The sequence below is a fragment of the Anopheles coustani genome, chromosome 3, assembly GCF_943734705.1.
Source record: "Anopheles coustani chromosome 3, idAnoCousDA_361_x.2, whole genome shotgun sequence".
NCBI lineage: Eukaryota > Metazoa > Arthropoda > Insecta > Diptera > Culicidae > Anopheles > Anopheles coustani.
The window spans coordinates 96,073,094-96,098,979 of NC_071288.1; the positions used below are offsets into that span (position 1 = coordinate 96,073,094).

Sequence of the window (25,886 nt, forward strand, 5' to 3'; positions counted from 1 at the left end):
CCTCCCACCTTTTTCTGAAGGCGACCTCCCCCCCGATGCATCTGGCCAACATAAACCATTGGGAGTTCATTTAGGACGTTCTTTGGATCTATTTATCATTATTTTGCGTTTCACGGTAATTAAAGGGCTGAATAACACGTTGAGTATTGAAGTTTCTCATCAGCAGAATGATAAAAAAAAACTCTTAAACGAAAGACTCTAAGTGACGAACCCTTAGTATACTATTTACATTTATGTTCTGTCAAAAGTAGTACACATTCGAAGCAGTAGGAAAAAGGCTTCCACAAAATAATCCTTCTCCATTTGGTGTCTTCTGCAGCGGATTGATTGCAAAACCTCACCCAATGCTTGAGTAGAAAATGGCTGGCGCCCCCATCAATCTTAAAAAAAACCTACAAAAACACACACATGCACCTCTCATCTGGTCGCAAACCACCGTTCCGATACTTTGGGTGGTTAACCGCGAAAAGGAACTGGTTATACTGCGCCCACCGGGGGGGAGGTTCTTCTCCAACACCCTGGTTTGCATCTCCCGATCTCCGCGAGATCGTTCTACCAGATGCACTTCTGAGTGCTACTGCTTGCAACCAAATGTACTGCTAGTGCTGGTTTAAGCTACTAGAGTTCTAACTAAAAGAAGTAAGTGCATCGCTTCAGTGGTACTACGATGGTAGGCTTCCTTTCCGACGAAGCCATTTAACCCAAGGGCACCTTTATGTGTTCGGATTTAAATCCGTCGTCCATACCGTCCTCCTCTCCTTGGTGCCGCATTTGGCCAAGGAACCGTTTGTTGACGATTCGTCTCTATGGCAAATATGCTACCGAACAGCATCGTCATCTTCTCGCTCGCATGAATAAATGTTTGAGTGGGGAAGGATTTACACGGGGGTTAAAACTTCCTTCCACTAGCAAGGGTCTTGCATACAGAAGAGACAAATAAAAAACAAGGCGAAAGGAGGGGATTTTTCCGCGGAGGATATCAAACGATCGACCGTTCGTCAGATCAACAACGCAACGGTATGAGAGGAGTGGGAAAACGCTCACACACCTCACACCGCATTGTGGGGTCCTGTACAAGAGCGCTTTAGAAGATGGAGTAGAGAGGGGGAGGAGGAAAAGAACGGCGACGCTGTCGCGAAGGGGGGAAGTAGCTGTTTCCTCTGTGTTCCTTACCACCAAAAGCGACCGCGTTCGCAACTTTACGGATTCGCGCGAGCGACCCCCTGCTGCGAGAGGGGTGGGAATTAACACCACTCTTGGTGCGGTTGGTTTTTCGCGACACTGAAGCGGATCCGTTCGGAAAATGCTGTCCTGCGACGCATTCTACGCTACAGGTCAGTTCAGTTCGGGTGGTGACTTCGTTCGGTTCAAGAAGTGACTTACGGTAAAGCTGAAAGGGAGGTCTCAACCCAACCTAAGTTTATCAATTCTTCAAGCTGCTTCTTTGCAAAAGATTTTAGTATCCATGAGAAACATCTCTTTTTAGGATAATTTACCTCGAATTGTGACGGAATTGCACTGTACGTGTTTCACGGTGTCGCGAATTATGTGAACGTGTGAGAACTTAGAAGGTAGTGGTTCACCGAACAAGAACTGAATGGCGATGACCCAGATCTGGTGCGGTTGACAAGACATAGTGCGTTTGCCATTTTTAACTGTGTCAGAAGGTCGTTGGCAGAAAACTCCATCTAGACCATCTAGTGAATTTGCAGCTGAACACAAGTGATACACAAAAACAAGCAAGTGAAATTTGCCCAACAAGTTCCTAAGGATGGATTTAAAGGACAATTTTACCGATTTCACACTTGCATCAAATTATGTGATGCAGCTGGCGATCGATGAATACCAAACCGATCGCAACTGGACACGACTGCTCGACCGATACTGGAATCTTGTGGAGGAGTTAATCGGAGGTAAGAAAAACTGTACAAAGAAGGTAAGCTTTTCGCTTACGTTGTCTGCCGCACCAGACAACGGATTTCCAAGGTGGTGGTTTAGTGAACACAAGATATGTTGCCGTTCGGTAATTGCCCCGACTAAACAACTAGGAGGAGGCACTATAAGCTATAATAATACCCATATTGCCCTTCGGCATCGGCAACCGGAACGCTAATCGTCCTCCTCAGGGCCCGGTAGTACATTCGGACACGAGGAGACGGTTTTCCAAGTTCAAGTATTACATTAAACGACTGCTGTTAAGAGTGGCCTTTGAAATTTTGGTCAACCTCGAGCTTGACCCTATTAAAATCGTCACTCTGAAAGAAAAGATTTATGTCATTTGAGGAGGCATAACTTAACAACCTCTTTCACGATCTCTTGAGTAATAGCGGCAAGAAAAAAAGAGAACACCAAAGTGGCAACGATTTATCATGGTGCATGATTGCGAAATGTTGTCAGGTCGATCAACTCGGACACCTTTTTGGAGGGAACAACACCGGATCACGATGTTCTGTTTCAAGACCGAATTACAAGCGTAGTGATCGTGACAACATCTAGTGAATTTGCTTGTTTGTCTCACTACACTTGACTTCATAGGGTTCATCATGTAGCAACGAAGCACCGTTGTTGAATTCAGTTCCAACATCTGCTTTTCCATCTAGTCAACAAATACTCTGCGGCCCTACAGGCCAAGGTTTTCGTGAAACCAAACCCTTTGGCAACGACTAAAGGAATGCTCATAATTTACATTCTCATTCCGCAATACAATTTCATGTGTTCAACGGGTTTAGTATTGGCCTCTGAAATACTACTGAGGTCCCTATACATACATGCTTCTCTTATCGCCGCGCAGAATCGTTTAATAACACCAATTGGAAGCATTCTTAAAAGCATTTGAGAAATGTAGGACATTAACGGTTCATTCGGCAACGAAAAGACGATGGATCTATTATCAAAAACAAACCATCGGTCAACCATCATATGGTCTGAGAAAAAACAACCAATGCCAATGCATGCCTTTCTAAGTCTCCGCTCCGGTCTACTTTAGATCCTTGAACAGGCCTATTCGAGCTTCTGTGGGGGCTTGCAGAATTTTAAATTAGGTGCCAACCCTGGGCTGACCTGGACATTGAAAACATACAAAAACATAACTCAATCAAAAAACTTGAGTTATTCTACTACTCGAACAACCGAACGAACGGTGTGTCGTCGTTGTGATTTCGCAACGGTATATTCAACCGAAACTGTATATTAATTTGGGTTGGCCGCCCGCAGAACCAGCGGTCGCATCTGGCCGAAAGGTGACTAGAATCTCGTTTTTGCTGGCGGGGTAGGAAAAAGTTTATGACGGCAATGACCATGGGAGGTTTTATTTTGGCTTGCTTTAAGACGAAATTATTCAAAAATATTTTTTCCTACGTTTTTCCACTCTGCCGCTAGATCCGAGGGCGAAGCATCTCCCATTCATGGACAATCCGCTGCCAACGCTTGGGATGATACTGACCTATCTCGTCTGGGTGCTTATCATCGGTCCGACGTACATGCGTGACCGGAAACCGATGCAGCTGACCAACACCCTCTTCTACTACAACCTTTTCCAGGTCGTCCTCAGTGGGTATATGTTTTACGAGGTAAATACTGGCAAAAAATATGATTCCCAACGATCATTGGATGTAAACCTACTAAGCTTATCCTTCATTCCAGCACCTAATGGCGGGATGGGCCCGAGGATACAGCTTAACATGCCAACCAGTTGACTACAGTGACGATCATCTTTCCAGAAGGGTAGGAACCTAAACCCACCATACGGTAGCCTCGGGCGATAAACTTATTTCTTATTGTTCGTTTTCTATTCCTGACAGATGTTTAACTTGTGCTACATCTACTACCTTTCCAAGCTATCCGAGTTTGCGGACACCATCTTCTTCGTTTTGCGTAAGAAAAAGTCACAAATTTCCTACTTACATCTATACCACCATTCGCTCACCCCGATCGAAGCCTGGATCCTCACCAAGTTCCTGGCAGGTATGTACGCAATACCATCAGTGATACCAGTATCGAGTTAAAGGGCATCCAGAGTTGGTGCTGATGTTGGAAATCTATTTGCATACTCTACTCGAAAACTATGTTTCATTTCTGTTTGCAGGTGGTAATGCGACGCTACCCAACATAATCAACAACCTTGTCCACACACTTATGTACTTCTACTACATGCTCTCCGCGATGGGACCACGCTATCAGAAGTATCTGTGGTGGAAGAAATATATGACCGAGATTCAGATAGTAAGTTTAGTAAAGAAAGCACTCTCAAACTGAATTAACAATGATTATGACTTATATTCCTACTCGTCTATGTCTTCCCACTTTCATTAGGCTCAGTTTGTTATCTGCATCGGGCACGCTATCAACGCCTTGTTGACGGACTGTGCCTTCCCGAAATTCATCACATTGCTGCTGCTGGGAAACGCGAGCATTTTCTTCGTTCTGTTCATGAACTTCTACCTGGAGAACTACCGGAAGCAAACAGACGTAAAAACAGAGCCGGAGTCAACAGCAAAGATACAGGAGATGGCCGTTGCTAGCACATTCCATGAGCAACAGCAGGAGGTGACAGCGCTTCTAAATAAGGAACACTGACTTTCTCTATTCGATAGACTGAATGAGGATTTAAATAAGAAATAATAGTGTAAATAATCTGTACAGCATTTGTGATAAGCGCTATTTTAGGGATGGTGTTACCAAATTTATACAACTTCATAGCTTCCATCATTTTGTCTATCCCAAAAACAAAACTTAATAAAGAAAACAAGCATGTTATTTAAGTTAATTCGGTTGGGATATAACGTTCCACAAAAACATACCGACCAACTTTCAACTATATAACAAACTGTTTTAAGTGATTTTAAAATAAAGGATATCAAATGACTCTTCCCATTGGTCGAAATAATATTGTAAATTGCATAACTATCCGGAATTATTTTTGTATTGCATCTAATAATGTCAGAAATATTAGCATATGATCATTTCAATATTAGAAAAAATAGAAACCTAACATCAGTATTAGAAAATCCATTCGTAAAATTCAAAATGAATCAACGGCAACAATAGTAACGCTTTGTAACGCATAGCGTGCAGTGCTTCGTCGCTCTACTAGATGGCGCTAGCATCATTGCCTAGCCTGCTGTTTCAGTTGATGGTGTTTCGTTGGTTACTCCAACCTACGCGTTTATTTCGCGAAACGGTCGTTATTAGCAGATCAAGTGGTGATCGCGCATGATCAATGTCACGTTGCGTATACAAACCATAAAAAGATATTCCACGCACACAGGGGTAGCTGTATTTACATCATCTTTCAGTGGGGTTTTGTTGCTTCTATTTACACACCATCGACTGCGGTTTGTTCGGCGAGAAATCAGCTGAAGGCACAAAGAAAAAAAAAATGAAACCATCGCGATGTCGCTTAACGATGCACAACGACGATGTTAGTACCAGTGGGGTGGTGGTGGGCCGCTTTTAAAGATCGTACGGCAGGTTGTGAGCATTCCTTAGCTCATTTCATTCATTCGCAAAAAGGTGAGCCAAGGTCTATGTTATCTACAATTTATACCCATTGAGCTGTATTTTTTGCGATTCGTTTTGTTTGTAAGTAAAAAAGACAAACATGCGCAGATGCAAATCCACCGTTATACGGACAAACTTCCCGTAATTGCTAACAGGCACGGTTTCTCCTCAGCCAAAACATACAAATTTGCAAAAATGTTACTGTCGCCTAACTTCCAGCAACCAATAAAACTTCCTCAACAAGTCTCGACACTAAACTTCGAGCCGTCTGCAACAAGTTGACAAAACATTTACTGCTGTTAATGGCGCACCTTACGGGGGAAACCTGAGAATTAGTCACGAAAGTGTCTTCTCGTGCGGTGAACGGACGCGGGCAAAAGATATGATTGCCAAAAATGCCACTCAACGCCAGCGGCATCCTTCGTATCTTCCGTCGCGTTTTCTATCACTAACCATCATGGTGAACAGTTTTCATGTGTATTTTATGCACACAAGGTTTAGCTTTCAAACCAAGCAGCATTACCTGTGGTCAATGTAAAGCTAAGTGTTAGGGAAGTTTATCCATAACAATGAACCACTTTTCCTAAAACTTGGTAGGGAAGCAAATGTCAGGAGGAAGCACTACAAGTGGTGACAAAGATGCTGCGCTACCAATTATCACCATCGTCACCAATCTCACACGATCCAATCACCAACGATCAAGGGCCCGTTTCTTCCGACCGGATGACACTTTTCTCTCCTCCCGAAAAGACCGCGGGAGGTGTTGTTTCATTTTCCAAGCACTTCTTCCCACCTATTTTCAAGCCTCGTCAAGCCATATGCCGTCGCTGGGCCATCCCCGTATTGGGACTTTTATCCATCGAATCGATTTTATTTGTCCGTAGCTTCTTCCTCTGGTTCATCACCGACTTTCCACCATGATCATCGCCGTCGCCGCCGCCGTCAGGTCGATGGTCGAGTGTGTAGCTAAAAGTAAGAAGGAAAAAAAGTAATGTCCCAATACGCACGCTACTTTCGTGCATCGAGAGAGCCCAGGCACACTCTCAGCATTCCAACATTTCGTAACACGCAATAGGCAGTCGCCTTCCGAAACGAAGCAACCATAAAAAGTCGCTTCCTCCTTCGGCCACCCCCTTCTGTCCTCCCCGCGCCGCAAGGCACACTCGCGAAGTGTCACACTTTTCTATTCGAACGCGATATATAGCTGGACGGTGCGAGTGAGTCTCGGCGGGCCAAGGGATTACCGGATGTGCCGCTTCTGTGCTGCACCGCCGTTCGATCGTCGCATCGATCGAGTCTCCACCGGGGGCCAACGTGAAATAGTGATGTGCGAGTGTTTTAATCCGGACTTTGGGAAGCGCGCAACAACAAGTTGTCCAACGCCCCGCGCTTGGACCCGGTGGAAATCCACACGTGTATTTTTAACACTCTCTATCTTCACATAAATTACTTTTCCACCTCCAACTCTCTGCCGTCCTCCCCGCTTGCGGCGCCCCGTACCCCGCTGCGGACGGTAATGGAAGAAAACTAATGGTGTGAAAAGCGACCGTTAATCGATCGATTCGTGCTTAACATGATCCGAACAATTCCTCCGCTTGGTAGTTACACATGGTAAAACGATTCGGTTGATACATTCGTTTAAATTAGGATGATGTAACTTCAAGTGGTTTCAAAACGATAATCGAAACCATAAAACTTTCCCTTAGCATTTACCATATCTCTGAAGCCACGATGACTGATAATATCAAAAGTCAAACTTCCGGTGATAAAAGTTGTATAAATAGCCATAAAATCTAGTAATGGAAGCCTAAAACCACATTTTTGAATGCATCTATGCAATAATCCTGTTATATTGCTAATAAAAATAGTGAGTCCAAAATGAATTCTGTAAAAAACAGAGTAATCACGCACTTCCTAAGCCAAACAGCAAAGGATAGGAAATGTTGGATTATTCTTAAGCAATCCATAAATTAATGCACTAATGTCCCGCGCCGGTCCAGGAGACTTTGCTTCGAGCCGTCGATGGTGTGGACTAAAATGTAGGTGAAAGTGAAACGTAAATATAAATAACTCCCACATCAATCGCCCCCAAAGCGTATGACCGACTGGCCTCCGATTGCTTTTATGGCACAATTTTGTTCCCCACGCGTGCACGCTCTTCCATGTTGCCGACGCAACCATTAAAAGGTTCGCCCTTCTCGCTGCGCCAAAGTTCTAACGCCGTAACGGAGGAATATCATTTTTTGAGGACAGCAGAACTAATATTAGCCACGGCTCTACGCAGACGAAAGCGGAAGGAAACCTACTTTCCGTTTGGGTTGGTTAACGATGACGGATGATGGCGTTGGTGCGTTTCTAGGCTAGTTGTTTTCCAGGCAAGTTCCTAAGAATCTATTTTGAAGCGATCAACTTATACTTACAGCTCCTCGCGCTGCCGTTGTGACAACACCATTTTCATGTTTTGATTTGCTGATGAATATTGAAGATAGACGTCTCGCGGTTCTACGCTGTCCTCTCGCTCCTGCCGAGGTCGTATCGTTTCCGGGAGGTCTGCTTCCGTCACGGATAGATCCGTCGTGGCGAGCTGAATGAAAACAGCAGACAACAACCGGACCAAGGGAGGCAGGTTAAAATAGGATCCCTAGGCAGAGAAAACCTTATTCCACTTTCACTCCTACCCTCTTACGACGATGAAGGCTCCTTTCTTTTCGATTTATAAATTATTATTCTCTTCTCGTTCACTATATTTTCTTTTCGATAACCACTTTCACTGTTTCGTATGAGCTGCTTTCGTATTCACTCTCGCATATGCAAACTACTTTACGTTCGCTAAATACTAACTGTAACAATGATTAAAACCCTTTTAAGTTAGTTTCGTCGTTGAATGATGTCGTCGGTCGGTAAGAAGTAAACACGAATGAACGGTTTCTATATCAGATGAAGACGTTTCAATTGTGGTGCTTCACTTTCTGCCTTCGATTGATTGCCGTCAACTACACCCCGCTTATCCAAAGCGGACAGAGCTCTTCCAGGCAAGTAGTACTTCCCTCGCTCGCAGCACCGAAGGGCAATGAAGAGGCAACACACAAAAAGGCAGCAGCAGCCGGATCTGGTTTTCACCCGTAGAACAAAGGTACTGCTACTACCGTTTGGATGAATCTGATCCACCGTACTACGATACCGCCGCTGTCGATCCGCTTGTGGTTACGCTACGCAGAGCAAACATCTAAAATGAAATGGAAGAAGATGGAAATACAAAAGCGGTTAGTATCATTTTATAAAGTAAAATCCACCGAAGACGCTTGCTCGAAAAATGCACCGCGGTGAATAAAGAAACCTTATAAAGAGGAAATGAGAATTGGGACAATCATACCATTTATTTACAGCTGTGTGGCCCTCCTTGAGTTGGTATACGAAATACAACAACCAAAAATGCCAGCAACAACGTGACATTCACGAACAAAGAGACAAGAAAGTTTCAGGGATGATATCTGAACACGTCGATGACTTAACTAACCGTAAATTAGGGAAGCAACATTGTACAAATAATATGTTGTAATAGTTTGTTTTTAACAAAACAAGTTATTATTAGAAACTGACACGTGCTTGGTGTTTGCTTTATTTAACGACGTACTTTTGCTTGATGAGAAGAAAAAGATAAGAGTCATATTTCATTTTTAAAAATATCTCTTTGTTCAACCACTATCTCATCTCCTACCACAAAAAGTAACAAACTATAAAACGGGAACAATTAGTTACTGTCGCTCAAGAATTGTTGTTTTTAAAATAGAATTCAACCAATTTATGTTAAAAGGTTTAAAGGCTAAACCAGTAAGAAAAGGACATCAATCAAAATTAAACGTCATGAAATTGACCGCACAATGGCATGTTTAATTTTTCTCCCAAGCTAAATCAATCCAACCTCTCGTGACCACACGTTTTGCTGCACGATAGGTAACATTCGGTAGTTGAATAAATTAAAACCCACAACAAAGGAAATAACCTTAAGAAATGGGCGGTTTAAGGAACCATTGTATGGCGGAACCAGAAGCCGACGTCCGCACAAAGAATTATTTATTCGAACGACGTCTAATCACGGTGCTCGATCGATACCGCACCATACATCTCGGTATCGTGCAGTTGGCTTCTTTCGGAATCAATTTAGCTCAAAGCATGAGCATCAGGATCACATTTACATACCTATGCAGCGTATGTTCCTCTTTTCTAAGCGCATTAGCAAAACACTGCATAATGACAAGGCACCGACAAGGCGTGAGCGACACAAATGGGCTTCCAATTATAGCCGCTGCAGGTTTTGTCAACAATCGGTAATTTATCAGCGTCCTGATCTCGGTTTGAGGAAGCTGATGACGTGTATATACTTGCATCTCGCTTCGGGGTCTACTATCACGGTGTAATCCTCCTCTGTCGGATGGAGGAACATATTGTCCTCCCAAACACAAAACGCAAGCGGGAGAAATTGGAATGATGGTGATGGAAAACTCATTTTATTTTCATCCTGCCGGAGGTGGTTGCTTTTTTTGTTCCGCCGTTTTTCCTTATGCTATTTTCAGCGAACGTCCACGTCACTCTCTCTCTCGGTCTATATCGAGCATGGGTCAGGGCAGTCGGCGCGCATGCTCCAGCTAAATAATGATGCACACAACTGCAGCGACTGCATCTACGGACGGCTACCCCGTGGGTGTTTTGGCTGTCGATAAAATGAGCATTTGAATACGACCCCTTAACGGGTCACGACAGCTGCAGAACATGGGTTGAAAAGATATTTAGATCATTATGGAATTGTCTTTCAATCCCTTTCCTTCTATTAGTCTTTGCTACCGAAATCTAGTGAGCTTCGGTTTGTTTTCCTGGCCTACTCTGTTCATCAAACGAATCAAACGAATCGAACACTAGTATTACATCATCCAAGACAACTTCATCACAAACGAGTCGAGGCCTCTTTTCATGATTTGGTTCAATAGGTTTACGTCCACTGTCTATCAAGACCAGCAACGGCGGGGAACAGTTTTTACCCACCCCTATACCAGCATTCGATGCCAAGCAGGGCGGTCTCTTTTCGTGACCGAGTTCGTCTGCAACTTCTGGGTGAGTCAAGAGATAGGTCAACGCCACTTTTCGCTTCAGCTATCAAACACGAAGAGACACAAAAAGGTACAGAAGTACAATCAAAGGGGTTTGCTGCTCGTGGCACGTTTTTCCGAGTGGATGCAGCAGCAGCACGAGATGCCAATAGTGTTTTGGCAACATTCCGCATACCTTTTCCGATGATAAACGAAACGTTGCACAACGTTGGTTTCAATGCATTTCATCACGAATTTATCGCAATGGAGTAGTTCCCAAAAGTAGAGTAGAGTAAGTATAGCAGTGTAAAACATTTCTCAAGAGAACCAAACATTCCAAACCAAGCATGAACAACAGTCGAAGGTTGGTGATGATATCTTCATCATAATTACTTGCACCTCAAGGACACTTGGGGAGTTCTCTTTCATTTTTAAATACCAGAGTTCCTATTCCATCTGGGTGGCTACAAGTTATTTTACTTTCACTTCAAAAGGAACAGACAAAAACCAACCGGCAACCCTTCGAAAATTACAACAAAGAATAAACAACCCGATGATGTTACTGCTTTCGTCTTCCCTCGCTTTCAGCAGCTTCTTCCTTGGTAGCGACTCCTGTCTAGACCGGAAGAGAAGTTCGTGAGCTGGCGCAGTTTTCCAAACAAATTCCGTGAGTTCCACCCATTCAAAGTAGGTGGTTCCGGTCGTGCATCCAACGCCACGCCTCGTCGAGACCGAGAGGTTGGCGATCAAAAAAGTAATGGATCACCTATATCGCGCGCCGGCAGGTTAATGAAAAAGAGCACTGGAAAAAAGAGATCACCTCCGCAGCTCCGAAAATAAAAATCCCTCCCCCGCGTCTTGCTTCCACCAAAAAGTCGAGGGGATCAAATCTAATGTCGGATAGAAGCAATAGTCTTTTGCCGTTTGTCTGCTGGGTCGAGAGTACCACCACCAGTACTCCTTCCGGTTCATTCATCTACCAGCGCTTTCTCACGACCTGGACGGGAAAATTAATATTAATTGAGTCACGATCCCGAACCGACTCGCGGTAGTCACGTGATTGCTACCTTCGAGAAGTGGATGGGGTGTGTGTGTGTGTAAGCCAACCCGAAAGAGCATTCAGTAGCATTCCGTTGGTGAATTGCAGATCGGAGGAAGTTTCGTGGCATAATGTAGGTGTTACCTCCAATCTGTCAGCCATTTGTCAAAACACGGTGGGTGTGACACGTTCGGTGTGAACGAAAGGTGACTTAAAGTTTAATCAACATCGATCGAGCGAGGTGCATTTGCGCTGGGATCAGAACCAAAAAGTCGACCTGAAAAAAAACATACAATCAAAACGTTTAACGGTCAAACGACGAATGAGTTGAAGTTTACCCAATTATTTTCCCATTTTGTGAATTGTTTACCCTAGTTTTTCCTCAATGCAGCATACACATCATGGTAGTACCGAACCACTTCCCACGAATGTAATGACAAAACTTTCTCTGTGGTCAAATTGTTCAAGCAAAAGTACCACCGAAAATCCCGAAACCCGGAATCCGAAGACTAATCGAACCACCAATGCGAAATGATTGTTTTCGCCCTGCTCCATTTCTAATGCATCTCGCCCGGGGGGCCGTTTAATGAAACATTCCAACCATTTGAAGCCAACGCTTTTTGTCATTAACCGACCTTAGTCCGGCCTGCAAGCAAATTGGGTTTCTTATGAGCTAACCCCCACTATCCCCGAGTGATTACCGACTCGTTTTTACGCGGGAAAAACCGTTCCAACGATGCAAAAGCCATCCGAAGGAGTAATGATTCAACGGGAAAAAAAGGCCAATGAAAAATTATTTTCTTTTTCCAACCGTTTTTTTTTTGCTTCCATATTCCAAAGGACAATAATTATTAAGGAACAGCCTAAAGGGTCGGCTTGATCCCGTCATTACACCTTTTACCACCTTTTAGCAACAAAAAAAAAGAACTGTTCGATGATAAATGTGGCAGTGATAAAACCTGTCCTCTCTTTTTTTAAAGAGAGTAAAACTTGAGGTATTTTCATCCGCACACTTCTGACACCTTATTTTTATGAAGGAAAAACAAACATCAATTGTAGAGACCGATGAAAGTCTAGCATTCTTGTTCATCGTTCGATTTCATAGCGAAACCTTGCAGTAACAAATCGAATAAAACAGCGTATTGTGGCGGAAATTCCTTCTGTTTTTTTTAAAGCCCTTCCGATTGGCCGGACATGGCTGATATATTATTAACAACGGCGGAATGCAGCAAGCATTTTGCGGCGAAGGAATGATTTTGCACGGCGACAAAACAGAAACCGGCTTCCCTCCCCCTAAGGGACGAACGGAAGTTGTCGGAATGCTTTGCAAATCGATCGCAATCGATGCGGGGCTGGCTGGCTGCCTGCCAGTCACAATGACCCCCGGCGCTGCGGCTCTTCTGCAAGACTCGAGGAAGCAAGATTTATCGATCTAATCACCCGTCGGCGGTCTCTCGTCACTGTGTCTCGGGGGATGGTTGTACGGTTCAGTACTGCAAGTGGGTATTTATTTCCATCGGAGGAAGCCCTATTTATGCGAGCGCTAGACGTAAACCACAAAACGTAAGACATTTTCTCGTAACTCGGGCTACCGATTCCGTTTGCGGTTGGCAAGAACAGCTAACGCACAACACACAGTGTAGAGACCACGATCAATTTGTCCAGTTTCTAATTGATTTCATGAGAATCCTGGCTGCGATGAGCTGGAACGGCAATGTCAATGACCGCACAAACACTTAGCGGGCCCGAAGTTTACGACTTAAGCACCAAATTGCATGTCGAGTTGCTAATGCAATAAGCCGCCGGACGTTCTCATGTTGTTTCTCGAACACGATATCAATAAATAGTAGTACCACCGGGCCAGCAGTGGATAAAGGAAAGAAGAAAAAAGTTAGCTTGAAGAAAGAAACATAAATTAATTGAACTATTGGAGAAATTAAGGAAACTAGGTGCGTTAGTATGAAAATTTGATAAATAAGCTGAGTACCACGCCTTTGAAATGGTATTCAAGAGTTCAGAAACATCACGCCATCAATAATGCTACGGTAGGCCATTAAACTTTCAAGAAAAATAAAGACGAATCTTAAATAACACCACGAAAAGCTGGACACATTGGAAAGTTACATAATTCCAATGAATCGAAAACCGTTTCCTACAATCCTGGTGCAAATATTCCCACAAACCTCCTGGATGGTTGCTTCTCCATTGCGTCGAACTTGACAGACGAGGTTGTGACCTTTCGATGTACGGGGATGTTCCGTGCAAAAGCCCTAGCTCGGGCCTAAAGTCTCTCCCCATCACCACACCGCCACCAGCCCAATTACCCAACAATGACCTCATCAATCATCCGATATTATTAGAAGAACCCAGAGCTGGGAGTGTGTAGGGGACAGGACACGACTCTCTGGACCATCGAGCCATCGTTGAGCCAACGACATGCAGACAGCGGCGCAGACAACTGAGGAGTAACGGCAAACGTGAGAAACTGGCGATGTTCTACGAGCTGGCCTGGCTACACCTGGTACGCCATTTGCAAGGTGACGGCAGCTTTGCCCACCAGGCCCGTACACCTCCCACCGACGAGGTCACATCGTATTTGCAGATCGATATATTTACCACGTTAGCGACGTGGCGTACGAAAAAGGTACGCTCATAACCTTTTTTTTGTGGCTCTAGCAAAACGAATCAATATTTGCACTACACACACCGGTCGTGGGGTGACTTCAGCCTGGCTGACCATAGTCCACCCCCAGAAGGAAAGAATGAGTTGAAATGTGTTCCTAGTTTGCTTTCTCGTTCGATGGGGCTTCGTGTACTGGAGTAGGTGGACCGGCTAGTAGTAGACAAGCCGGTTAAATAACTCCACAGCACGTCGACGTCAAAATTACGACGCCAGACATGCAACGGAGTATAGGGCAGGAACTGGACTATATAACCAGCAGCCAGCTCCACCAAAACAGGAATCCAAACAAACGACAATTGTGGCAGAAACGGCCCCAGGGAGCATAACTAATCCTGGTCCCTGTTTGATTGACAGATCCAGATTCGTATTTGGTTACGTCGAAACCTGCTTTGCCATTTGCCCAAATATGTTGCCCCGATTAGTTCCGAACAAAATAATGCTGTCGACGGTGGGCCATACGTTTGTCTCGAGACGAACGAACCAGCCATCTGCAAAAATGGGCCCCTGAATGGAAGCGGTACATCATAATAAGCACCCTTAAGATTAACCCCAAACAGAAGTTTCCTTGTGTCCATCGAACTCGGCCACAGTGAGGCGCCCGTGCTGGGGAAAGTTAACGTGTTTGGAGATGCTTTCAAGACGTTCGCTAGCTTGTCTTCCCTTTCTTTTTAAAAATGGCCCGCCACGGGAGACCATTATCGTACGCAGATTTTGCTTTTACTTGAAGAATAAAAGCCGAAAAGCAACTCTTTTGTGCTAAAACGAAAATGAAAGGCCACCCCACTGCTAGCCCGACCATCATCCGATCAACTCTTTCTTCGTTTGAACGTTGTTCAACTTACGTTACGTAAGATTTTGCGAGATTTTTTTTTCGTGAATAAAGCTTTTGCACACGATTTTGCACTTGCACAGCACAAAAGGGCCGGATATCACAAGAAAGACAAGTCAAATGACTATCGTGAGATTTCCTTTTCTTCGAAGATCCTGACAAACGATGTAGGCAAGTCTGTGCAAGTGCAAGCTGTAGAAATCGAACGTCGGATGTGCAATGCTTACCCTCCTCCGTACTCTCCCCTAAGTCTCCTTCGCCAGATGATGTCTTTACCAGACTTCGAGCTCCAATCTGGCATTCGGTCACTGATCGGTCACCGTGCAAAAAAAAAAAACGAACGTCGGAAGGAAAATGTCATGTTCGCGAAAGCCGCCAGATTTCCACTCCATCCGAGAGCTCCCTCGCGAGATCAAAGATCGTTTGCAAGAGGACGTAAAGGGGAAAATTTGTGATAAATTTTCACGATTAGCGCAAGACAAATGATGTCGCCATCCAACCCGCGTCGTGACGGCTAAGTGCCCACTTACCAACGGTAAAATACCCTCCCCTCCCTACCCTCCTCCCCCACATGGAGGTAAACGTTAGATTTTTCAACAACTCCTTCTCCCTCCCAATCGCAATCAACCCCGGTTGACAAAGCAACACGTGAAAGTGCCCAATGAATGGGAGGGAAAGAGGACTCGTGAGGGCTAAGATGATGTACAGGCTAGGCTGGGTGGTGGGTTGTGGAGACACCGGTGGTGGAAATGGGATTTCATTTTCTCCTTCTGCACAGTAAAATGCTGACAGTAATGATGTAAATATATCATATCAAAGATCCCTTCAAGGGAAAGAGAGAGATACATATACAGAGGACATAATTCGAATGCACTCCCCAATGGAGCCAAGCCGTTTGATTTCCGACCTGCCGGAACTAAATGAATACCTTCTTGCTCCGGGTTGTCGGATTAATCGGATGTTTACGTTGACTTCAACGATTTCCATTTTCGATAATCTATTTCCAACGTGTTACACCACCAAGATTGGATAAACACCACCCCTGAAGGCACACACACACACACACAATAGAAGGCATAAGGCTTTTAAATTTAGCGAAAAGTGTTTTGTTTGATTGGGTCTAATTAATAAACTTGCATTGGTGAATAATAACCTTCCATCACTCTCAGCCAACCAACCGGTAGTCATAAAGGAAAAATCATATATATTACTCCACCTTGATATAATGTCTGCGCAATCACCTCATGCACTCAACACGTTAGCGCAATTGAACAGTTTGCAAATGTTTTCGGCTTTTCCAAAACATTCATTCACTTCCTTCCTCGGTAGGAAAAGCGCTTTCGGCTTACGGCTGGGGTGAAATTGCGCAGATGGGGAAAACTCTCCCTTCGTGGCAAGATCGATCGCGTAAAGCTCATCCTCCGGCGCACGGTCGGCCAGCCACCACCACCTCTGGGAAATCGGTAACAAAGTATGAATTTGCCGCAAATCCGCAATCCGGGCCTCTCCCGCCAATTAGGGATCATTAATCAAAGCCCACCCTTTTTGCTGGCAACCAACCAGCAGCTAGCTCCCGGGGCTCCCGGAGTGAGTTGGAGTGGCGTTTCCTTCCCGAACACGACGACTGCCATGCCATGCCATGACGAATAAAACGCCGCCAGCAAACCTATCGCCGGCAAATAGACATGCAATACTGGGCTTGCACAGTACCACCGTAAAAGCCTCAAGTGATCGTTCATTCGCGAGTACCGTAGCTCCAATTTCTCGCCAGAGTGGCAATAATAGGGTGCTGCAAAGGAAGGGACAAACTACTCCACTTCCAAACGGCAGCCGAAGGGGGGGCTGCTGTTGAGATGCGATCATTTACATAAATCCAAACAACCAAACCATCGCGTCCCTACCGTCTTCCACTCTTCCTCCAGTTCTGGGTGGCACACGATTAGTTGGTTCCAACTGCATCCATATGTGTGATTGTGGTGGCGTCACTCCCACCACCCAACCAGCCCGGAGGGGTTTTATGAACTGCACCGACTGCGTGCATTGCCGGTAGCAATAATACCGCAACATAATTAATTCATTCCATTCATCCGAAGGAATCGAGGCGAGAGAGACTGGTTTGATCGACGATGCAACCAGATTGGGCCACAAGCCATCGGGTGGTGGGAACTGGGGTCGTGTTGCCTAAAGGCGAAGGGTGTGTGTGTGATTTGTGCGGGTTCAACAACAGCCACGCGAAAGCACCAAAGACCTTGCGGCCGGTATTAAACCGGTATGTGCGCAATGCCATTATCACATCTAAAGATACGTGGGATTTGCCGGTAAGAGTGGTTTTCCAAAGGAAGCGCATGCCATCGGCGAAAAGGCACCCTTGGGAAGGTTTGTGATTACGGTAGGAGACGTCCATGAGGAAGAAGGAATTATTCAAAGCATCGTGTAACGATTGGCCACCCAAAGAGTGCAAGAGAGTTCCGAAGTACTCAGGGGCCCATTCCATTAGATTATGCATGAGATGACCTTTCGGGGATCACAACAAGCACGTCCCTCACACGGCTGTCATAATTAAGACCAGCTCACCCCGGCACCGGGCTCTAGTCGTTAAATTACTTATCAAAACACCAACCAGACACATCATTCACATCGAGTGTATGGCGGGACGGATCGACTTATTTTTAGTACAGTCCGAAACGCGAACAGTTTTCATTTAAGAAACCATTAACAGACACAACCTGGCTTCTCACTTTTCGTCCATTTCCGGCCCAACACGTGAAAGAGGTTCCACAATTGCATCACCAATGGAAGGGAAAGACATTGCGAAACGCACGAAAAGGGGCGGGGGAGGGGGCGTGTGCTTCTTCAAAACGAGATGGGCCGCCATCGACGATGATGATGATGTTAATGACGATTAAGTCGTCAATTTTGCGCCTCGATTAACGAGCCGGCGAGTCCGGGTTATTTTAAAATAATAATCCACTCGTCCTCCACCATATAACACTCTACACTTCAGTGGACGACGAGGGTCGGTTTTTGCAACCCATTTTCTGCAGCAGCAAAGTGGAAATTAGTGGGTTTTCCATCAGGAGCATATCTTACATTCCTTCCATCTCCAAACCGCGACGTTGCAGCGGCAATCCGAGGAGGAAAGTGAGAGTACCGTAGTGGTAGTAAATTAATTCGCGCTCCGGAGATTTTGATCTTTGATTTTCAGGCAGTTATACACTACTTCGTTGTGTTGGAAGAAGAAAGCTGTCGAACGAAAAAATGTGAAGTATCTTCAAGAGGGGCCAACCAAACTGAACCGAGAATACGATGGACGCTTTTAAAAATATGTGTTAAATGCAACTTGAAGATCATCTTCTTGCCTATACGGTTCCGTCAAATTGCTCAACACTTTCCGGTTATGTTGTGTGCCAACGAACCGACCACACGTTGGAGCAATGCATTCACACCGTGGGAAATGCGGCCCGACTCTAATTGCTCCACAAATGTCACCGGCGGGCACCAACAAAGCTCAATTCCCAGGATTTCCCAACGGGCTGGCTGGGAATCGCTGCGAGAAACATATACCCGCAGCATAGTTTAAAATGAACTCACCGGCGGTTCACCTTCGCTCAAAAACAAAAACGAAACGTGGCTGGAAACGAAGTCAGGCCGGCGGAAGGAAAACTATTTGAAATATGACGCATGATTTAGTTCATTTTTTTTTTCTTGAAAGGAACGCACATACAGGCAGCACTTGCAATTAAGGAACAGTCACGACACTGGTGACCTATAGTTTGTTAAACAATGTAGAAGCTTAGCGTGGTCGTGGGTACAAGAAAGAAGGGCATGATTGAGGCGGCTGAAGAACATGCCATTTTGTCTTTGAATAAAGCCTGGAACATTCTCCACATCGTTAGACATCAACCCAATGAAACGCGTACTTTAGGAGCAGACAGGAATGAACGAACCGGAGCGAGCACACACACTGGGAGAAGGTGGTTGCATAACTCCCAAGCACCAGACAATTTATGTGTTATTTGTACCGTAAGCAATGCGATTAATCTCACATGGCCTAATGGAGTATTTAGTCGGTAGCGTGAATCTGATTTCAAATCCCAAGCGATGAGACCTTAAAAGAAGGGAAGGAAGTTTTCTTCGTCGGATGGATATATAAATCAGGACGGTTAAATAATGTTGAAAATATCTGAACATTATTTCAGAACACGCTATGTTAAGTTAAAATCCTCATCATATCATATTTCCTACAAGAAGCCAGTAAAGAACGCTTGGCTACAATGTCAAGCATACCGTTAACACGATTATGAGCGCTGCCTTGCAAAGCATCAGTTGTTCCTGTCCACCCACCTCCTACTAAACGTCACTGTCCGCTGCTCGAAGAAACAGGCAAAACGTCACGATATGGTCCAGTAATCTGACGTACGTTTGAGCTCGTGATGGAATACACACGCAGCCACGCGGCGGCCAAACGGTATGCATTTCATAACGATAGTCACCTTCCGGAGGGGGGGGGGGGGGACCTCCCCTGGGAGGGTTCTCCCTGATGGCCGCAGAGAAAATGCAACCAAAAGTGGAATGCCTGGAACAACGCGGTTGATAAACGCGGTTGGACCGTTTCATGCGCAATCGCACTAACGCGCTCAGCGCACGTACGTAAACGCAATGCAAATCATAGCATCATGACTGACGACGGTGCACCAGGGGGGGGTGGGAGCCGTACGACGGTAGGTGGCCTCATGTTGCATGTATGCATTAGCGTAGCATCCCCAAGGGAAGGTTCAAGTTTACCCTAAAAGTAGCAAGACAAAAGACAAAATTAATAAAAGAAGGGAGACGTTATAGTGGTATACAAACGGAAAAGAGAACTCAAACACAACTGTGGATGGGGTAGACGTCTTGTAAGAAGAAAACTTTCCACCCAGACGCAACCCACCACGAGAGAATTTAATATCTTCCAATAAACCATCTATCGAACGCTGCATCAGCCTGTTTGCAACGTAAAGTTCCTCGTCCGTTGGTGTAAGACTTTGACATACTTTGTATTTCCATTCACAGTTGGCACCTTTCGACCCCGTGCGCTTCTTCCAGACAATCCCCTCTCGGGTGAAAGCCATTTCCACACCAAAGAGAGAGGGAGGGAGAGACAGTGGCAGGCTGGGAGACGAATAAATCTTGATACAATCTTCATGGCATGATGATTGTGACCCCGCGTCCTCTTCAACCAAAAGAGCGTTAGATCTCCGTGACGCCACCTGAAATGTTACGGGAAGTTTTTTTTTAGAGACTGGCGCATAGCTGACGTCCTGGTCCTGCTTGGATTTCTTCTATCGGAAGCACAAGCGAAAGGGGCATTCATCACGGTTGATTCGCAAATTGATCACATCACGGTGTGATCTTACGAAGGTGATAATTTTATAATGACACTCACGACTTTTCTCCCCCCCAGGGACTTCTTCTGTGTGTGATATAACGGATTAGCTGCTTAACCAACCATAGCTTTTCCAAGCTACAAGCTTAAGAAACCGCACGTCGTGGGTTCAAATACCGATGACCTGAACCAGCCAATTTTCTCTCTTCAAAGCCTTTTCTTTCTTGTCACGGAGAGAAACTGTGAAAAAGCTTTACATTCCTCAGGGCCATTATCATCTGCTAAACCTTTGCCGGGGAGAAGAAAATGCAAGGTAAGAAATCTTACCAACGATGAATATGGATTCGAAAACCCAAACCCCAAACCCCAAACCCCAAACCCTCCACCCTCCGACCGATGCCAGGGTGTGTTGAAGGAACGCAACATTCCATGTTCTTGTTACCTGTCCAACGATTAATATCTCACGACTACGTCGACGACAGCACAATAGTTGGGTGAGAATAGGAAAATTCTTCGCATGCATGCGTACACACCACCGTCGTCTTGGCTTGCTCAAGTTGCGCACGCGACTCAGTGTTCCTTTCTTCACCCAGAGCACCCTCCCCACGATCTAAGAGACCGATCATGTTCAACATAGTCCCGGCTGAAGTAGGAGAATTTTCCTGCAACGCCCTTCTCGAGGATCACCCGACGAGGTTCGTTTGAGCTAGCACGCAGAGGATTTAAGTTGCTCTTACGATTAAAACCCCCAGCAGCATGCTGCTATTGGATGCGCGATTGTCGTTATCAGCTTCTCCCAACACGTGCCAGAGGAGTGTACACCCGTCGCACAACCGACTGTTGGTATGCGTGTGCCCCCACATTCTCCACCAAGTCAGTCAGTCAAGTTCAACAACGCGACCAAAGTGCAATCATCCTGCGCGAGCATGTGCCGTCGTGTCTCCGGCCCTTTGGGGGAGGCTTTGAAATGCAAATAAAATATGCAACCTTGTGCTGTAGCAATGGGAGAAATTCCTGCCGAGGAAAGAAAAGTATCTTCTCATCTCAGCAGGCGCCCTTAGACACCAGTGCATCTTGAACCATTCTATGTTTCGCGTCGTACCGACATATTGGCACACAACTAAACAGACTAAAACAGACGCCTGTAACGCGTGGAGGTGAAAACTAAAAATATAACACAATCTGCTGTCGCTTTTACGGCGCGTTTGTTTTGCCGATGTTGCCAGATGTAAATGGGATGGGAGATCAGATGTGAGTGAAGAAGGTTGTAACGTGTATACTCATTGCTACCAGAACTCTTTGCTACTCGTCGCAAATTAACGCATCCTTCGCATCGTGTACACGATTACTATTGGTAAACAAAACTAGACAGAACGCACACAAATAAACGTACATCGTTTGGAGGGGCTTTCGGTTTGGCCCCAAAACAAACGATGCTGTCGGAGACGATTGGATGGGGGGGCCGCCACCAATTGAGGGAGAGCGATAAAATAATGACAGTCATCGCCCCTGGAACGCAGGAATGTGCGAACTAAAGCTAAAACAAAACCATCATCACAGCATCAGCTTCCCCGAAAGCCGAAGAAGAAAGGGACCTAGCGTGCTTTCCTCGGCCGTGTTTCGCGATCATTATTATGATCTTGATTTTGTTGAACACCTTCCCGAACGAACCTTCCCGCAGCGCCATCCGTCACCTTTTGCAATTGTTTCACGCGCCGACGGGGGGTTTGAAACATGCGACTCATGCTGTTACACCCACCCCCCTTTCCTCCCGCAACAATGGGGCCGCGACCTAAATTGGAGGTCACTAGTACCAGCTGTGGGTCAACACTGTTTTTGCTGGCTTCCCGCCCCGGGATCACAACCGCACGGTCACGATTCCGATTAAGACCAGGATGGACGCCATCGGCCCGAGCTCCCGAAACTGGCGACAAACTGGCGAGGGAAGGGTGTGAGAAAACCTCCCCCCGTCGGCCACACTCACAAATCACCTTTCTTCCACTAATTTCCAGGCGTAAATAAGGTAAACTTTTAGTAGGCCGTGGACCGCAAACGGAACAAAACTGCCCAAAAGCCGACAAAAGGTACCTCGAAATAGCACATTAAGACCGTGACCTGTGGAGACCGACTGGCTGAAAAGATGAACGAAAGGTCTTAAATTGGTGCAAGTTGTTAGACAGAAGTCAATTTACTTTTCAAGAGACTCCACATAGAGTAAACGAGACTCTAGATTACATTTTGTTTCCAGTAATTGTTCAACCTGTCAGCTACGCAAAAGCCACCTATTTGTTCATCCACAAAGCATTTGGGTTTTAAAGTAGACTCCTACTGACACTTGTTGGGTTTTAACTCACTTGGGCAAAGTCTTGAACAAAGAAAAGACCAGAAGATAGTCATCAAATATTAACATATCCAAGGAATAAACAAACCATTTGGGCTACTTTACCTCGCCTGCCACTCTGGGAGCATTTCTTTGCCAATGGAAGCGAACGCAAAGCCATGGAACGAGTCACAACATTAATGCGTAACGCACAAGAAGCCGGAGGAGTAGGCATATAGCATATTACTTCATTCGGAAACGGTTCTCTTCCGAGTCGGTCATTAACCTACCGGAGACGGTGGAGTGGGGTAGGCGGGGAGGGCTTTGCACCTGCTCCCCTAGATATACATAACTGAAACGTGGTTCCTACACACGTCCTCTGGCGCTTCGGCAAACCGTACGACTCATGGCACAAAGGTGTACGCACCAGCAGAATTGCTGGTTCTCCTGGTGCGCCAAGAAATTTCCATTCTTTTCCAAATAGAAGTAGATGGTGATGATGATGATGATGATGATGATGACGAGAAGCGAACGGCAAAATGTTCTTTTTGGTTCCGTTGTTTCGCGTCGAGAGTTCTATTAGCGAAAGCCCAAATCGGCGTGTCTAGCTCCGTCTTCTCCATCTCCTCCGTCTCCTCCGTCGGGTTGGTTGATCGATCGCGATTTTGCATTACATTCTGGCATGTCGCAGGCGACAAACAGTTAAGCCAGTAAATTGGATTAAAAGCATGAAGCAAATAAAGTTCAACCAAGTGCGAAAGGATTCAAATTCGAAACCGACCGACACCGGCCGGTTTATGGTGCTGATGAAAATGTTTGAGACGCAAAGAGACCGAGAGAGACATGGTGAGAAAAATTAATGGAAAATAGATTTTCTTTCTCTCGTATTTTTTGCATCGACCATGGTTTTCACGACATCTGTAAACTGTCGATGAAAATATTTTGTGCAAGTTAAGAAAATGGATTATTCGTCAAACCATGTTTGACAACACTGTAGTCTACTTGGATTGGTAGCCGCCCATACATTCTAGCAATCTTTGCTACTAGAGCCACCTTCAATATCAATATTTGTTCATACGAATATGCAACACAATATGTTACCTCACATTAGACTTACATCAGATGGAAGGCAAGACCTTTAACACGAAATGTACAAGGCATGTTTCTTTAGAAACAGCTACGTTCACAACAGCATTTGCAGCCGGTTCTGACGAATCGATTTCCGTGCACTCTAGACTTCACCATGACTCATCAACCCGATAGCGTACTCACTTCCCGTGGAGCCTGTTTTAACAACTGGCAGAACCCACACATCCACGCGGGACACATTCACGTCCAGTCCAGGCTGCTGGCAAACATGCGCACGAAGGACCTCGTCACTTCTCTCGCCAGAGAGACTGCTGAAGGAAAAAATCAATGATTTGCGTCTTTCCTTTCTGGACAAAGCCTACAATTGGGCCGAAACTTCACTTCGTGTTTTTTCCACAAGCAGACTGGCAACAAACTTTCCACTTGGAAATCTATAGACGGTCTACGTTTCCCAGATGATATTACACTCGCCTAAATGATCGCTCTTTACCGTTTTAAAATACAAAAACTTTTCACAACTTCAAACCAATCTGTATTGGAGGCCATACCAAACTTTGCCACTATCAGTACCGTGATTTGGAGCAAAACTTTTATAACGAAACCATTCGTATGTTTCCAGACCACTTTATTAGTGGAAAATTTAGAACCGGGGTGACACAACCGATAGGCAGCAGCTCGACGGCACGAAAAACATCCACTAAAAGCACAACGGAAAATTAGTTGCAGTTCAGGGTACCGGGGCAAAAAAAAAAAGCGTGCCGGAAAACTTTCGACTTCGAACAACGCACCGGAGAGGTCCACAATGCGTGATGCGGGAGGTCAGCCTATTGGCAAAGACGGTGCGGCGCGTACGTAACCCGTCGTCGTCGTCGTCGTCTTTGGTCGTCGTCGTGGTCGTTGGCGTCCGTCGTCGGTGTGTGCGTCGATGTTGTGTTGTTGTCCGCGCGCGCGATAGACTTTTTTCGTCTTCTGCACTCAACGACGGGTGGAAACGTTATGAGAAATACCCCCGAAAAGAAAGCTCACGATTTTCCTCACGAACGCCGGCAGCCACCGGTGGGGAGATGAATGGGCCCATGGACCAGGTTTTCTCTCGCCGCACAACCACATGGTTCTCTCCTTGGCAACAATAAGACTTTACGCTGTTTAAAGTACACTGTGTATCTTATGTTGTTGCAGAACCAAACAATCAGAGTTGGGTTAAAATACCAACTTTGCGATATTCCAAAGATATACTAACCCTATCAGGTATGAAAAGGCTAAAGCGACAATTCGCTCACCTTTTCAACATCGCTTAAGATACTGTCTTGTCCTTGTCTTGAGAAAAAATCTCCCAGCAGAAACGTATTTGAAAGATGAAGAGGTCCCATTGGCAACCGGGCAATGGTTACGGTCTATCGTTGCTGGTTCGTTTTTTCTTCATGTAAGTGTGTTGAATATTTAACAAAACATCCAATATTCTTACAGTCCCAGACAAAAACCAATACGTTCTTCAACGATATATCACCACAAGCATCGTTGTACTGCATAATGAGGTAAACACCTGCTGAATCAGTAGGCAATTGAAACAGATGACTTCATTCCTCGATCCCAAGCAAACTGTTCGGCCAAGATCAAGCGAGAAACAAAGACAAAAACGGCCGATGACGGCGTCTGAAAGTGCGTGGGACGACTATGAAACGCTCGATTGAATGCCTTATGATACGACGACGACTCCTCAGCGACAGATGCTGCCTAACCAAGGCTGTACAAACGCGTCAGCATACGCACAACTCCCGCACAAGGTCAGAGCAGCCATCGGAATTCCGTTTCCGAAACGGGTTCATTATCAGCCAGCGGGTAGCCAGAGCTGCACAAACCGGCCTAGAGAGATAACCTCCAAAGTTATTGTGCAGTGGATTTCCGCCTTAACCAGCAGGTTTGGTCTTTGCATCGGTTACTTAATTGCGTCATCGCAACAACCAAAAAATTCCTTAGC

The 25,886-nt window shown here is 45.4% G+C and overlaps 2 protein-coding genes across 5 annotated transcripts in view; one reads left to right on the forward strand and one right to left on the reverse strand.

The window, feature by feature from the left end:
* The window catches only part of LOC131260839 (lissencephaly-1 homolog), a 37,004-nt gene that overhangs the window by 8,937 nt on the left and 2,181 nt on the right, over positions 1-25,886 (reverse strand). For 2 of the 4 annotated variants that reach the window (XM_058262672.1, XM_058262674.1), the window contains exon 2: positions 7,920-8,339. In XM_058262672.1, the coding sequence (XP_058118655.1) occupies positions 7,920-7,957 (38 nt within the window). In that variant the 5' untranslated portion in view covers positions 7,958-8,339. Of the gene's footprint in view, positions 1-7,919; positions 8,726-25,886 lie in introns of all 4 variants that reach the window. The other 2 variants (XM_058262673.1, XM_058262671.1) reach the window with 2 other exon arrangements.
* LOC131259903 (elongation of very long chain fatty acids protein AAEL008004-like) lies at positions 1,772-4,575 on the forward strand. Its single transcript, XM_058261512.1, has 6 exons — positions 1,772-1,913; positions 3,379-3,569; positions 3,643-3,723; positions 3,801-3,963; positions 4,085-4,221; positions 4,312-4,575. The coding sequence occupies exons 1-6, from the start codon at positions 1,772-1,774 to the stop codon at positions 4,573-4,575; spliced, it is 978 nt and encodes a 325-aa protein (XP_058117495.1).